This window comes from Salvelinus fontinalis, chromosome 20 (assembly GCF_029448725.1).
Source record: "Salvelinus fontinalis isolate EN_2023a chromosome 20, ASM2944872v1, whole genome shotgun sequence".
Taxonomy (NCBI): Eukaryota; Metazoa; Chordata; class Actinopteri; order Salmoniformes; family Salmonidae; genus Salvelinus; species Salvelinus fontinalis.
In genome coordinates this window covers 4,760,916-4,775,721 of record NC_074684.1, presented here as the reverse complement: position 1 = coordinate 4,775,721, position 14,806 = coordinate 4,760,916, and the positions used below count along the sequence as shown (strand labels likewise).

Genomic DNA, 14,806 nt, shown 5'->3' with positions numbered 1-14,806 from the left:
GATGACGCGGTTGCTAAACTAAAGGACTGTTTCGGTAGCACAGATTGGAATGTGTTCGGGGATTCATCCAATAACCTTGAGGAGTTTACCACATCAGTCACCGGCTTCATTAATAAGTGCATCGACGACGTCGTCCCCACAGTGATTGTACGTACCAGTGGAGGCTGTTGAGGGGAGGACGGCTCATAATAATGGCTGGATTGGAGTCAATGGAATGGTATCAACCACATGGAAACCATGTGCTTGACACTCCATTCCAGACATTATTATGAGCGTCCTCCCCTGGTACGTACATACACCAACCAGAAGCCATGGATTGCAGTCAACATCCGCACAGAGCTAAAGGCCACTTTCAAGGAGCGTGACTAATTCGGACGCTTATAAGATATCACGCTACGAACTCGGACGAGCCAACAGGCAAAGCATCAATACAGGACTAAGATCGGATCCCACTACGCTGGCTCTGATGCTCGTCAGATGTGGTATGGCTTACAAAAATCACAGATTACAAAGGGAATCCCAGCTGCTAGCTACCCAACAACACGAGCCTACCAGACGAGCTAAATACCTTCTATGCTTGCATCGAGGCAAGCAACACTGAACCATGCATGAGAGCACCAGCTTTTCCAGAGGACAGTGTGAACTTGTTCTCTGTAGCCGATGTGAGGAAGACCTTTAAACAGGTCAACATTCACAAGGCCAGACAGAATACCAGGATGCATACTTAGAGCATGCACTGACATCTTCACTGACATTTTCAACCTATCCCTGATCCGGTCTGTAATACCAACTTGTTTCAAGCAGACCACCATAGTACCTGTGCCCAAGAACACCAAGGTAACCTGCCTAAATGCCTATCGCCCCATAGGACTCACATCCATGAAATGCTTTGAAAGAGAGACTGGAGGCTCTCACTGGCCTACCAGGACCCAGAATACAGGTAAGGCACCACATTTCAAGTCGGTTAAGACACAAAACAGTTTCCATGACAACAAAATGGTCTTGGACTACTAGCCACTAAACCACAACTTTAAAATGCAATAAGGTGTGGTTAAAAAACCGACGAGCCAAATCCCATCACCAGGAAGGGTTGCCTTTGTCCATGAATCTCAACGGTGTTGCTGCCAACACCCCTGTGGCCCCGTTCACACAACCCAATAACCTAATGCCCCAAGAGATTCAGTAGGGGGCAAATTCCGACCACCACTTCACACCCGGTTGGAAGAAACCCACGCGAAGGCAACACTACCCAGGAAAACGGGCAACTACATACACTCGACTATCGTTTGTGTTTACGATGCATCCGGGGGGGGGGGGGGGGGGGGGGATAGGAGCAAAGCTGAGCAAATGAGACTCGACGAGTTGAGCGTTGCGGTTCCGTGCGACAACACTCATCTGTATCACAAGGAAAATGGACATTACATCAAGTCTTTAAACAACATAAGCGTTAGCACAGGGCCAAAACATGTCCTGGTTGAATATGACAACTTTCCTTCAAATGAAACCATCGGTCCCGAGACGAGTTGTAATCCCTCAGAACAACTTCGGCAGGTCCTCTCCAAAGCATGTCAAGTCCAGCATCCTCAAGTGAAGACCAGACACATTTGGCCACTCCTTTCCTATTTGTGCCAGGGAGGAGCAAGAGTTTTCTGATCGATATTCAGAGTGGGAAAATAGTGCCATGTCTGGCTTTTGAAATTTTATGGGAATTTTCTGTCACAGCAACAACAAAAAAAGTGGTGGGTTCATAATTTCAAAATGAACTGATGTCAGTTTGTTATAAAGAAACACTTTTGTATATTTCCATAAATATTTTAATTGTCTTTGTTTGTAAACATGCAAAATATATACGACATTTAATGTACCAGTGCTGTGTAGTATTTGTTTTACCTATCCTTATCAAATTGTCACAATTGCATGTAATCAGTTTGCTTTGCTATATGTTTAATACAAAATGACAGCAAGGAATATGTACAATTGCCCTGGGCATTCCCATATACAGATTTACAAAACCAATGGTGAAATGGAGAAATTCTGGTAACAAACTTTACCGACTCAGTTTTATGTTTGAATTTCGGTTACGTCAGTGATGTAGGCCTGAGCTTTCAGCAACAGCAATGCCCTGTTTGAGACTGTCAAACCGCCTTTTACAAAAATACAAAAATCTCTTCTCAGTGCACACAAAATTACAAAAGCCATCTTTGAGTATGTTACAGAAATGTTGATGATAAATCCTAGTAATCATAAAGGTATTTTACATATATCTACAATAAAGAAAATGTACAAAACATTCTTTAGCCTCCCCTGTGCTTACTACCAGTTGAGTAAAGGAACACAAAACATTGACTCAAAGGGAAGCGCCAAATGGTAAATATTGTTATGTCACTCAAAAATAAATAAATATGGATTATTATAGAAACTGCTTAACGTACTGTTTGGCCCATGAGACTATAGAATCATCTACAACAGGACATTTTTTGACATTAAAATGTCAGTTTTCATTATAGTAAGCAAATAATTTTCAAAGACATCCACAATAAAAGTGGATGACAGTGGATGACATTTCTCCACAACCTAAAAGTGGATGACATTTCTCCACAACCTAAAAAATACATTGATCCAGATCATTTCAGTGGGGCCTTTTTTGGAGGGAAGTTAGGGGATCCACAAAGGACATCTTTTCTTTCAGTCATTCGAGATGGTGTGTGTGTATGTTCCACTTAATTGGTGCTGACCAGTCTGCTCTCTGTGTGTGGTAATGATGCCGGCTTCAGACCGTGTTGGTGTTGTTGGCTGCAAAGGCATGGAGGTTTCCCAGCTGACTCAGGCCACTCTGGATGTGTGCTACGTGGATCTCTACGTTGTTCTGGAAGCAACTGCACAGACAAGACACACATTTTGACCATGTGAACATGCACCTGTCATCTTGGCCATATTCATAGACCTTTCCCTGAAGACATCTATCACCGCCATCCATCTCCCTGCATAACTCTAAATAGGACAACACATTGGGGCAGAGAATGGGTGTGATATCTAGAGGCACTCACCTGAGGTTGGAGGGGTCTATTGAGCTCTTTATGTCATTCAGAGAGTCCGTCAGTGATTTAAATTCAAAGGAGTTCAGGTCTCCTCCCTCAGCCAGACACTGGAGCGCAAACAAATACATGATCAGGCAAACAAATAACTTGAGCAGGGCTGTGAGGCTGTGAGTGTATCTTACACTAACCTTGATCTGAAGCAACAAGGCGGTGAGGCCTGAGATGAGGCGTGTGAGGCTGGGGTTAGAAACACACTGCTGGTCGTCGCGGAGGGAGTTGCTCTGCTGCACTATCTCCTTGGCCTCTTCCTCACAGTGATGACGCAGCTCTGTGGGCCGGGCCGCAGGCGCCATGCCCTGATCTGGGGCCAGCTGGAGAGGGCGCAGGGACATACATACTTAGATTCATGTTGTTGCAAAACTGTTCTGGGAGCAGCCGAAGAGAAAGAAGTTCATATAAGCTTTGGAAACATTTTATTTACATTATTATTAAGACGCCATTTCGCTGATGACAAATCTAAAACGACTATTGCTGATGTTTTGCTAGTCTTCGGTATGTCTTCTCACTAAGTACCCTCACAAGAGGCAAGGCTACATGTTACACATCTAGCTGCAAAACGATCAAATATAGCCCACTTATTTGATGAGCCCGAAAGAAGTCGTCACCTCGCAGCAGAACTGCTGGACCTCGTGCAGCACCTTGTTCAGGTCCTTATTGAGCTGCTCCAGCTCCAGTACTGTGGTGGCATAACGCTTCTGGAACTCCAGGCCTATAGGCATGGAGTGTGACTTCTACAAAGACAAACAACACACACATCAATGTCAAGTGGTATACATTTACTTTTTGTCACTTATTTCCAATTTCTTTGACTGAATATACTGTCATGAAAATATTCTGTTATAATATTGTTATAGAATTATCTATGACCATACCAGTTTTTCAGCCTCTGAGTTCATATCTTTCAAGTGCTTGATGTGTTCCTTCTTGATCATAAGGATCTTGGAAAGCCTCGTCTAGGAGACAGAGGAGAGGGAGAGATTTTAGTGGGACATATTTACACTATGATACATGATCCTAGAGGCAAAGCCAAGACAGGAACTCACCACTTGAACGAGGAACTTGACAGGGAATTCGCCGAGTGTGTCCCCTTCCGCTCCGGAGAGTTTTCTTTTCCATGGAGACTGGCCGATGAGGGGGTCGTTGTCCTGTCACAGGACGCGTCAATTCCAAATAAACAAAACAATATTCAATTTAAGTGTCCGTCATAATCATCTTATAGCAATAGAAGTACATGAAGTGCTCACCGTAATCTCACATGATCACAAATAAAACTGGAAAGGCAACTATAATGTGCACTGAAGCCCTTGTTTCACGCTTACCATGAGGACGGGTGTGGTGGCAGAGGGGTACGTTTCCCTAGGTGGGGTCATGAAGTTCTGGAAGCGGGAGGGTCTCTGTTTCTGGGCAAAGGCTGAGATGGGCATGGTCTCGTTAGGCTCGTTACTCTGGAGAGAGAAGAAACACAACAGATATTTTAAATAAACTCTAGCTGGTAATGCAATAAATCACCATGGTATTGGCAATATCTTGTACATGTTCCCTCCCTTGCTGCTGATTTTCCGAAAGCATATGAGCGTGATCGAGGAAGAAAAATGTATCGTCTTCTAGGTTGGTAATGCTTTCTTGGGGTTGACAGAACTGCTCGTGATGGCCAAAGACTTATGTGTTCATGTCTGTGATGTCTGATGAGGTTAGAATCCCAGTTCTAACATATCAATGCTGAATGAGTGTTATGAAGGCTAGGCAGGCATACCAACACTTCGTAGTCAGGCACAGTGTGTGTGCCCAGCCTATTCTGGTCAAAGGTCACACGGTAAGTGGCAGCGCCTGTATCCACAGCATCAATCTGCCCAGTGAACAGGCCGTCATGGACTCCCCTGAGACATGCTGGAATACACACAGACATTATCAATACTCAAAGCTGGCTGCACATACAAAAACGAGGAAATCTAATCTGGAGATATTTGCAGGTGACTTTGGCTACAGGATTGTGGATATTTTACCAGTGACTATGATAGCTACTTCTAGGGTAAGGGCTGCTGATATTTAACAAGTCACTTTGGTTGCCATGACAACAGTGTTGTACCGGTGACTTTGGTTCCTATGACGAGCGGCAGGGGAATCTCATCGGGGAGGTCTTTGCAGTGTGACACGTCGGCAAGCTTCCTCTGCTGCAGCAGACGCATCTTCTGCCTCTTCTGTCTCAGTGCAGTCCGCTCCTCCGAAAAGAATGCAGACGAACACCTAGAGGGGAACATTTAAGTTAATTTCATTATCTACACACAGTATTGCATAAATGGAGCATGTGCATGGTTAGGCTCCGTATCCATCATCTTGTGCTAATTCATGCATTGGTTGTTACGTCCTGTATCATCTGCACATAGTCGTTATGGCATGGTTGCTATTATTGCTATTGCCAATAGCACACGATGTTGTGGTGACAGATGCCAACACTATCTACCCCTTCAATAGCATCTGCTTATAGCATCTGCTTGGAGCATCGCAGTACGATGGCACACATTTTTAGGATAGTGGTAAGCAAGTTTACGTGCATTTTCACACATGCTTGTACATGGTGCGTACGCAAGGCATCTAATACCCTGATGCAGCTCACACTGCTAGTCATTTTAGTGGAGCGTGACTCATATCTACCACCATTGTGCTGGCCCAAATGCTGCGGGCCGCTACACACACTGTTCAGCACTCGAGCAGCGTGATATCTTGTGCTACTCGGATGGCGTAAGTCTGTCGTCGGCTAAACTTTTCTGGGTCTTTCCATCATTAAGAATATATTCACAGAAGTACAGCTTCATTTGAAATAGTTACTACTGCCTAACCCAAACCATAAGCTTTCTTCCTCAGATTTCAAGTTATCACCGTGTACCTTAGTGGGGAAGCTGACGCTTTATAGCTGTGAGATGACCAATCAAGGCTTGCTATATTTTCAGCTGTGTTGGATGAGCAGTTGATACTAGCATTACCTAGCATGCGGTTGGCTTGCTAAACACCCATATGGCGATTAGCTGTTAGCGATCAAGCAAAATCCAAATAACTTCACAGATCTTCATTGTAAAGGGTTTAAACACCGTTTCCCATGCTTGTTCAAGGAACCATAAACAACTAATGAACATGAACCTGTGGAACGGTCGTTGAGACACTAACAGCTTACAGATGGTAGGCAATTAAGGTCACAGTTATGAAAACTCGGGACACTAGAGAGGCCTTTCTACTGACTCTGAAAAACATCAAAATAAAGATGCCTAGAGTCCCTGCTCATCTGCGAGAACGTGCCTTAGGCATGCTGCAAGGAGGCATGAGGACTGCAGATGTGGCCGGGGCAATACATTGCAATGTCCGTACTGTGAGACGCGCAAGACAGCGCTACAGGGAGACAGGACGGACAGCTGATTGTCCTCGCAGTGGCAGACCACATGTAACAACAACCGCACAGGATTGGTACATCAGAACATCACACCTGCGGGACAGGTACAAGATGGCAACAACAACTGCCCGAGTTACACCAGGAACGCACAATCCCTCCATCCGTGCTCAGGCAGGCCTACAAGCCCTATTGCGGACAGTTGTAAGGCAGGTCCTCACCAGCAACGTCGCCGCCCATGGGCACAAACCCACCGCTCTTTACTGACGAGTCGCGGTTTTGTCTCACCAGGGGTGATGTTCGGATTTGCATTTATCGTCGAAGGAATGAGCGTTACACCGAGGCCTGTACTCCGTAGCGGGATTTGGAGGTGGCATCATCGGACTGAGCTTGTTGTCATTGCAGGCAATCTCGACACTGTGCGTTACAGGGAAGACATCCCACCTCACGTGGTACCCTTTCTGCAGGCTCATCCTGACATGACCCTCCAGCATGACAATGCCACCAAGCCATACTGCTCATTCTGTGCATGATTTCCTGCAAGACAGGAATGTCAGTGTTCTGCCATGGCCAGCGAAGAGCCTGGATCTCAATCCCATTGAGCACGTCTGGGACCTGTTGGATCGGAGGGTGAGGGCTAGAGGTCGACCGATTAATCGGAATGGCCGATTTCAAGTTTTCATAACAATCGGAAATCTGTATTTTTGGACACCGATTTGGCCGTTTTTTTTGTTTTGTTTTTTTACACCTTTATTTAACTAGGCAAGTCAGTTAAGAACACATTCTTATTTTCAATGACGGCCTAGGAACGGTGGGTTAACTGCCTTGTTCAGGGGCAGAACGACAGATTTTTACCTTGTCAGCTCGGGGATTCAATCTTGCCTGTTACGGGAATGCAGTAAGAAGCCACAGTAAGTTGCTAGCTAGCATTAAACTGATCTTATAAAGAACAATCAATCATAATCACTAGTTAACTACACATGGTTGATGATATTACTAGTTTATCTAGCGTGTCCTGCGTTGCATATAATGGATGCGGTGCGTATTCGCGAAAAAGGACTGTCGTTGCTCCAATGTGTACCTAACCATAAACATCAATGCATTTCTTAAAATCAATACACATAAGTATATATTTTTTTTTAAACCTGCATATTTAGCTAAAAGAAATTCAGGTTAGCAGGCAATATTAACCAGGTGAAATTGTGTCACTTGTCTTGCGTTCATTGCACGCAGTCAGTGTATATGCAATAGTTTGGGCCGCCTAATTTGCCAGAACTATACATAATTATGACATAACATTGAAGATTGTGCAATGTAACAGGAATATTTAGACTTAGACACCCGTTAGATAAAATACGGAACGGGTCCGGATTTCACTGAAAGAATAAACGTCTTGTTTTCGAGATGATAGTTTCCGGATTCGACCATATTAATGACCTAAGGTTCGTATTTCTGTGTGTTATTATGTTATAACTAAGTCCATGATTTCATAGAGCAGTCTGACTGAGCGGTGGTAGGCACCAGCAGGCTCGTAAGCATTCATTCAAACAGCACTTCCGTGCGTTTAGCCAGCAGCTTTTCGCTGTGCTTCAAGCATTGAGCCGTTTATGACTTCAAGCCTATCAACTCCCGAGATTATGCTGGTGTAACCGATGTGAAATGGCTAGCTAGTTAGTGGGGTGCGCACTAATAGCGTTTCAAATGTCACTCGCTCTGAGACTTGGAGTGGTTGTTCCCCTTGCTCTGCATGGGTAACGCTGCTTCGAGGGTGGCTGTTGTCGATGTGTTCCTGGTTCAAGCCCAGGTAGGGGCGAGGACTTGGGACGGAAGCTATACTGTTACACTGGCAATACTAAAGTGCCTATAAGAACATCCAATAGTCAAAGGTATATGAAATACAAATCGTATAGAGAGAAATAGTCCTATAATTCCTATAACAACTACAACTTCTTACCTGGGAATATTGAAGACTCATGTTAAAAGGAACCACCAGCTTTCATATGTTCTCATGTTCTGAGCAAGGAACTTACCGTTAGCTTTCTTACATGGCACATATTGCACTTTTACTTTCTTCTCCAACACTTTGTTTTTGCATTATTTAAACCAAATTGAACATGTTTCATTATTTTTTTGAGGCTAAATTGATTTTGATGTATTATATTAAGTTAAAATAAGTGTTCATTCAGTATTGTTGTAATTGTCATTATTACAAATACATGTAAAAAAAAATAATTAAAAAAGCAGATTATTCGGTATCGTTTTTTTTTTTTTGGTCCTCCAATAATCGGTATCGGCGTTGAAAAATCATAATCGGTTGACATCTAGTGAGGGCTAGGGCCATTCCCCCCAGAAATGTCCGGGAACTCGCAACTGCCTTGGTGGAAGAGTGGGGTAACATCTCACAGAAAGAACTGGCAAATCTGGTGCAGTCCATGAGGAGGAGACGCACTGCAGTACTTAATGCAGCTGGTGGCCACACACCAGATACTGACTTACTTTTGATTTTGACCCCCCGTTTGTTCAGGGACACATTATTCCATTTCTGTTAGTCACATGTCTGTGGAACTTGTTCAGTTTATGTCTCAGTTGTAGACTCTTGTTATGCTAATACAAATATTTACACATGTTAAGTTTGCTCAAAATAAACGCAGTTGACAGTGAGTTTAGAAACAGTTGTGATAGGCACGGAGATTAAATTGACAACCATTAGAAAATAGACACACATGCACACAACCTGTCCATAGCCTAATGATCAATTTTAGTGAAGCAGTGGGTGGCTATGATGACACTACATTTTAATTTAAGTGAGCGCTTTATCTAAAATAACAGACTTGGTGAGAAAGGGCCTTTACTGAGAAAAGGCATTTTACAAGATTAAGCCATGATAGGAGCATTTGATTATTTCAGTCCGGAAAGGCTACTTTAGGACACATGTGACTCGTTTCAGTTAACTAGGCGTATGTCGCAGGTCACAACTTCACAGGGGATTCAATATAAACATACATTTTTTATCTAAATCCTTTTTTGGCAGAAATGCCTTTTGGAACATGTGAACTTTCATGTACCTTAATAACAAACTTGTATTCCATTGATAAATACAATTGTTAAATTACGACCCTAGTTGGTTAAGCCATGGAAAGACAGGATCATTCCCCACTAGCCATGATTGGCTGAGAGAATGTATGGGCTGGACATGTTTGGGAGATAAGTTCGGATTGGTCTGCTATGTAGCCGCTTCTGTCTATAAAGTGAGCTGTTCAGTATGTGTTGACAGTCCATTCTACCGCCCTGTTTAACTATATAACGTTAGCCATCGAGAACCACAAAAGATTAGCATTTGTTTTCAATAACATAGATGCCCTGAATTTAGCAGGCACTATCGACAGATAAGGAAAAAGTGATGGGCTACTTTCTGCACACGCCACAGTCAGTGTGAACCGGAGTGACTTGACACAAAGCTGACCAAACAATTTGTACCTACAATGGTTCCAGTCTGCCGTGAAGCATTCATCCATGTATACGGTAAGAGTAGCTATATTTTCCAGATATACTTTTCTAATACTGTTAGTTAGCAGGCAAACGTTAGCTTGCTGGCACGCTAGCTAAAGTTACGTGTATGATCCGTGTAGTAATATTATATGACTCAGAAACACATTTGCATTGCTAGTTAACATGGAACCTAGTTTGTTAGCTTTAGCTACCTTCAGATTCGTACTACAGCTATGACAATGTTTGTATTAATAGTAGTATGAGTTGTGGTTACGCCGGTTCATTGTTTAGCTAGCTAGCTACATGTTTAAAACAACAGACTCCACTTCGGCCGGATTATTACATGACCCATCAAGTTAGCCAGGTGTGTCTGGGGGTGATTACGGCCATCTATTGTATTTCATGAACATGTATACATGTCTAGACAATAGTTACCCATCCACTTAGCTAGATGTGGGTGGGGGTTATAGCATTTCCTTCACATGACCGATCAATTTAGACAAGCGAGTCGGGTAAGCGTCATCTAATAACAATCAAAAATATTTTTATCTTGACACTTTCTGTTTTTGAGATTGCTACTACGCAAGTACCATCACTGTACGGTTTACACCTTCTGTATCCTGTGCCTCTGACAAATATATACATATATTTTTTGATCTAGCGCGTGTTAACCACATGACCACACATATGAATCCTTAAAGAGATGGGTTGGACTAAGGATTAAGAGGGTGGGAACGATCCTGACTGGGTGTAGACAAAGAAGAGCTCTCTAGTAGGTGTAACAAAACATTCAAGGGCCATTTTCTCAAAAGTGGGGTTACAAGTTTATCAACTTTCAAAGCAGAATTACATTCCCATTGTTCCTCAACTACAGTGTATGATATACCATTTTCTAGAGTCTCTACTTTTATTCAATGTAAAAAACACCATTACAAATGTTGATACATAAGACCGAATCGAGGCAGTTGGTCACATACAGACCTATATAGAGAATCTGCTAACTCACACACCTCTGTAAAAGGACATGTCAATCAAAGCCACCAGCTTATGTAATACACACAAGCAAATATTTATCCTTTCCTTAAAAAGTATTTTAAAAACCTAGGCCTGCCTTAGGCTCTGAAAGTAGGCTACAAGATAATGAATTGACAAGTATGAAGGGGAGAGACAGCTTTGCGATAATATGACATTGATAATCATTGAAGTGCCATAGCCAATAGGCTAGTGCTTCTACATCCCGTGCATTAGCTGCTCGAGCATCAAATTACAGAAAGAGGAGATGTAGACAGACTTTTGCTTATAATCATTAGTAAACACTCCTGCTATTAGGTAAAGTGTATCTACATGAAAATAAAATTCATAAAAATAATGAATGTAGGGCTATTTAAATGGTTTTGAAAGTTATTTTTGTTTAATGGTGGTCTTCATCCATTACCAACAGTTACATAGTTATTCAATTACAGTCACAGCACTAATCAAGCGATCATTGCTTATAATGGAAACGGCTTGCCTTAAGCGGGGGTACCTGGCAGTGCGTCATTAGAAATAAGACATACGTTGCACAGCTCATGGTTAATATTCAGAGTATACAGTTGTCGTGACGTTATCGTGATGACATGCTATTTATCGAATAAATAACTGTTTATAATTACGTGATTAAATTAATCATGTAACCATTAACTCAATAGCCTGGGGCACCACGGGAAAAGTTTGTTTAATGAGTTTCCCGAACATTTCCCGAATTAACTCAAAGAATATCGATTTCAGAGCAGTCACTAATTAATTTCCTCAGTCTCATTCTGAACGTCGCATAATTTGTAAATCTGCACAAACCCGGGTCTCATTAATCATTCCATACCACACAAATTGAGTTGATTATTTATTTACTAACATGCTAAATGAACCTAGACTGTTTGTGTATGTGTCTTGATTAGAACTTAATTCAAGGCAACAGGTCCCTAGCAGACCAGCACAATATGACACGTTACACAAGATGGAGCTTTAAAGCAAGAGAGAAAAGCAACACTTGGATGCATTTGTAAACTATCCTTAGTGTGGCCTAACACCTTTCCCCGAACTAACGCTCTTATGGGTCAGAATTGTAACGCATGTATTTACGTGTTGAAAGTGTCCGTTGGATATTTCTGATGGTCTGGTCTTCCGTCTTCAGGTGTAAGTCTCCGATTGTGACATCTTGTGAACTATGTCCTTTCTCTTCATTTTTTTTTTACCCCAATTTCGTGGTATCCAATTGGTAGTTACAGTCTTGTCTCATCGCTGCAACTCCCGTACGGACCCGGGAGAGGCGAAGGTCGAGAGCCGTGTGTCCTCCGAAACACAACCCAACCAAGCCGCACTGCTTCTTGACACAATGCCCACTTAACCCAGAAGCTAGCCACACCAATGTGTCGGAGGAAACACCGTACACCTGGCGACCGTGCACCCGACCAGCTACAGGAGTCGCAAGTGCGCGATGGGAGGACATCCCTACCGGCAAAACCCTCCCCTAACCCGGAAGATGCTGAGCCAATTGTGCGCCGCCCCATGGGTCTCCCGGTCGTGGCCGGCAGCGACAGAGCCTGGAGATGAACCCAGAATCTCTAGTTGCACAGCTAGCCTTAGACCACTGCGCCACTCAGGAGAGCCATGTCCTTTCTCTTAGTTGTCTGTTTCCTTGTACTTGTTCTGTGAGAGTGAGCTTCTGAGGAGGCTAATCAGCCATGTCGACACTCCCATCGTGGGTAGGAGGGCCGTGTAGACAACCAGTGACTTGAAAAGAATAACTGGGTGGTCCTGCTTGAATTCACCTTCCTAGATACAGTAATCAACCGTAGCATTGATTGTTAAGAGGTTCCTTTGTCTTCCTCAAACTCGTGTTGCATTTCACGGCTGCAGCGCATGGTCAACTTAGTCTGATATGTAAATTCTTAGCGCACATGTTTTATACCCTCAGGTCAAAAGAGGTGTTTCCGTCTTTATGAAATGCTCTCTGGGTTCCCTGGGGCGTAGCTAGTTAGAAGGCAAGGTATTAGAACTTACTATGATCTCGTTTAGACAACTAAAAACAGTTCTCTTTGATCTGGATATTTTCTACACAACAAAAATGATGTAAACATCATATACACATGATAACTCTTCAAGTTACAATGTTTTCGTTATAACGTCTTCATTTAAGTTAATGACATCACAAAAATCGACATTAATTTTCATATTCCATCCATGATTGTTTTACCACCATTTTAGCTGAAATATAATGTCCAAAAGTCAATTTATTTGATGTTCTGGAGTTTTGGGCTGTAAACTCTTCCTAAGGCACACAGACATTCCAGTCTCTCACGTTACTGACCAGAAGGGAGTTGGCTGCTGCCTTAAAATGTACGATGGGCGTGAGGTCATAAACCCCCCGACCAATCCCTCTATACCTCACCCCCTGTACGGGAGGAAGAGATCTCTCTGTAGAACAATGATCCACTGTAACCTGATCCTCATAGGCCAGTCAGGACACAGCCTTGTAATGGTAGAATGACTTAGCTGGATCATTTGACAATATCTAAACTGTGCTTTCTGCCGTAGCTACACAGTAGTCTGGTTCTGCTGTTTTGGGGAATTTGTATAGCTTACCACACTCACTGCTTGTAGTTAATTGTATATATTGATGCTGAAGGAGCAGAGCCTATATCGCCAAGACCTGCATTATTCAATAAATGGTTAAACATGTTTCTATGTGGTGTTTCCTTTCTGAAATAAGATGTATCATTGGTGGCTAGGGATCAGTGTTTTCCACAAGTACATAACCAGCCAGGCCACCCCCGGGTTAAAATTTTTAGCAGAAGGAGCTCTATTTTGGTGGCCTCTGGTACATTCTAATGCCTTGATTCCATCTGAAATACACAGCTAAATGATTGAATACTTTATCAAGTTTACCTCCCAGATTGGATACATTAGTAGTGGTATTGTGTAGAAAGACATGACTTTACAATTTAAAATGACAGAAAATGTATGAACTTAGTGTATTTTTTTGTTGTTTTAGACATGGTCTAGGCCTATATGATCAGGACAATGTTCTATGTAAGAGAGCTTTGAAATAAAAATCTGATTTGGAGGGCCAGGCTTTGAAAAGAGAATATGCTGTAATAATAAACAATACCGTCTGGGTTTTCCCATCAGTCTCCTGATTGTCCCCCACTCCACACGGATCAACTTCCTGGTCTTCAGGTTAGGAAAGGACTCTTTCAGACACAGGCAGAAGTCATTGTCCCCTTCAAATAAAGGTCTGGAAGGAGAAAAAGTTGGCAGAGCTCAATGGAATAAAGAACTTAGAATAACTCACTGTGAAAGTATGTAATACAGCTTACCTGTCTATGTTAGAGTAAAACCACTCGTAGATGCACCATTTGTGTGCTTTAGGCAGTTTGAGGAGGTTTCTCAATCGCTGACGGATTCTCTGAGACACTTTCTTATCTGGGGTTGTCACAGCAGTAAACTTCTACAAGAAAACATACCAAACAAATTAACAAGAATTAAGTTAGAGACATCTAGGTTAATCAGATCCTGACAAGTTGATAAATGATAGGCAATGATTCACGTTACTTCTTTATGGTTTAAAAAGACATGCAAATATACTAAAATGGTGTTGGAGAAGGCAGACGTTTTACGTGTCCAACCGATTGTGTTTTTTTGGTCGTTTATTTGCGTTTTCTGTAACACATTTTTTAAAACTTATTTTGTACAGTTGAAGTCAGAAGTTCACATACATTTAAACTCAGTTTCACAACTCCTGACATTTAATCCTAGTAAAAATGTCCTGTCTTAGGTCAGTTAGGATCACCATTTTATTTTA

General features: G+C 42.5%; 1 protein-coding gene and 1 pseudogene across 2 annotated transcripts in view; one reads left to right on the top strand and one right to left on the bottom strand.

Annotated features, from left to right (window-relative positions):
- The first annotated feature begins 892 nt into the window (after positions 1 to 892).
- On the top strand, positions 893 to 1,762 carry LOC129817093 (uncharacterized; annotated as a pseudogene).
- A 161-nt stretch (positions 1,763 to 1,923) lies between these two features.
- The window catches only part of LOC129817169 (protein lin-9 homolog), a 35,726-nt gene continuing 22,843 nt past the window's right edge, over positions 1,924 to 14,806 (bottom strand). For both annotated transcript variants that reach the window (XM_055872143.1, XM_055872142.1), the window contains 11 exons: positions 14,322 to 14,452; positions 14,114 to 14,239; positions 5,185 to 5,342; positions 4,852 to 4,985; positions 4,418 to 4,543; positions 4,142 to 4,243; positions 3,971 to 4,051; positions 3,704 to 3,829; positions 3,227 to 3,409; positions 3,048 to 3,145; positions 1,924 to 2,876 (listed from right to left, as the gene is read on the bottom strand). In XM_055872143.1, coding sequence (XP_055728118.1) covers positions 2,771 to 2,876; positions 3,048 to 3,145; positions 3,227 to 3,409; positions 3,704 to 3,829; positions 3,971 to 4,051; positions 4,142 to 4,243; positions 4,418 to 4,543; positions 4,852 to 4,985; positions 5,185 to 5,342; positions 14,114 to 14,239; positions 14,322 to 14,452 — 1,371 coding nt within the window. In that variant the 3' untranslated portion in view covers positions 1,924 to 2,770. The remainder of the gene's footprint in view (positions 2,877 to 3,047; positions 3,146 to 3,226; positions 3,410 to 3,703; positions 3,830 to 3,970; positions 4,052 to 4,141; positions 4,244 to 4,417; positions 4,544 to 4,851; positions 4,986 to 5,184; positions 5,343 to 14,113; positions 14,240 to 14,321; positions 14,453 to 14,806) is intronic.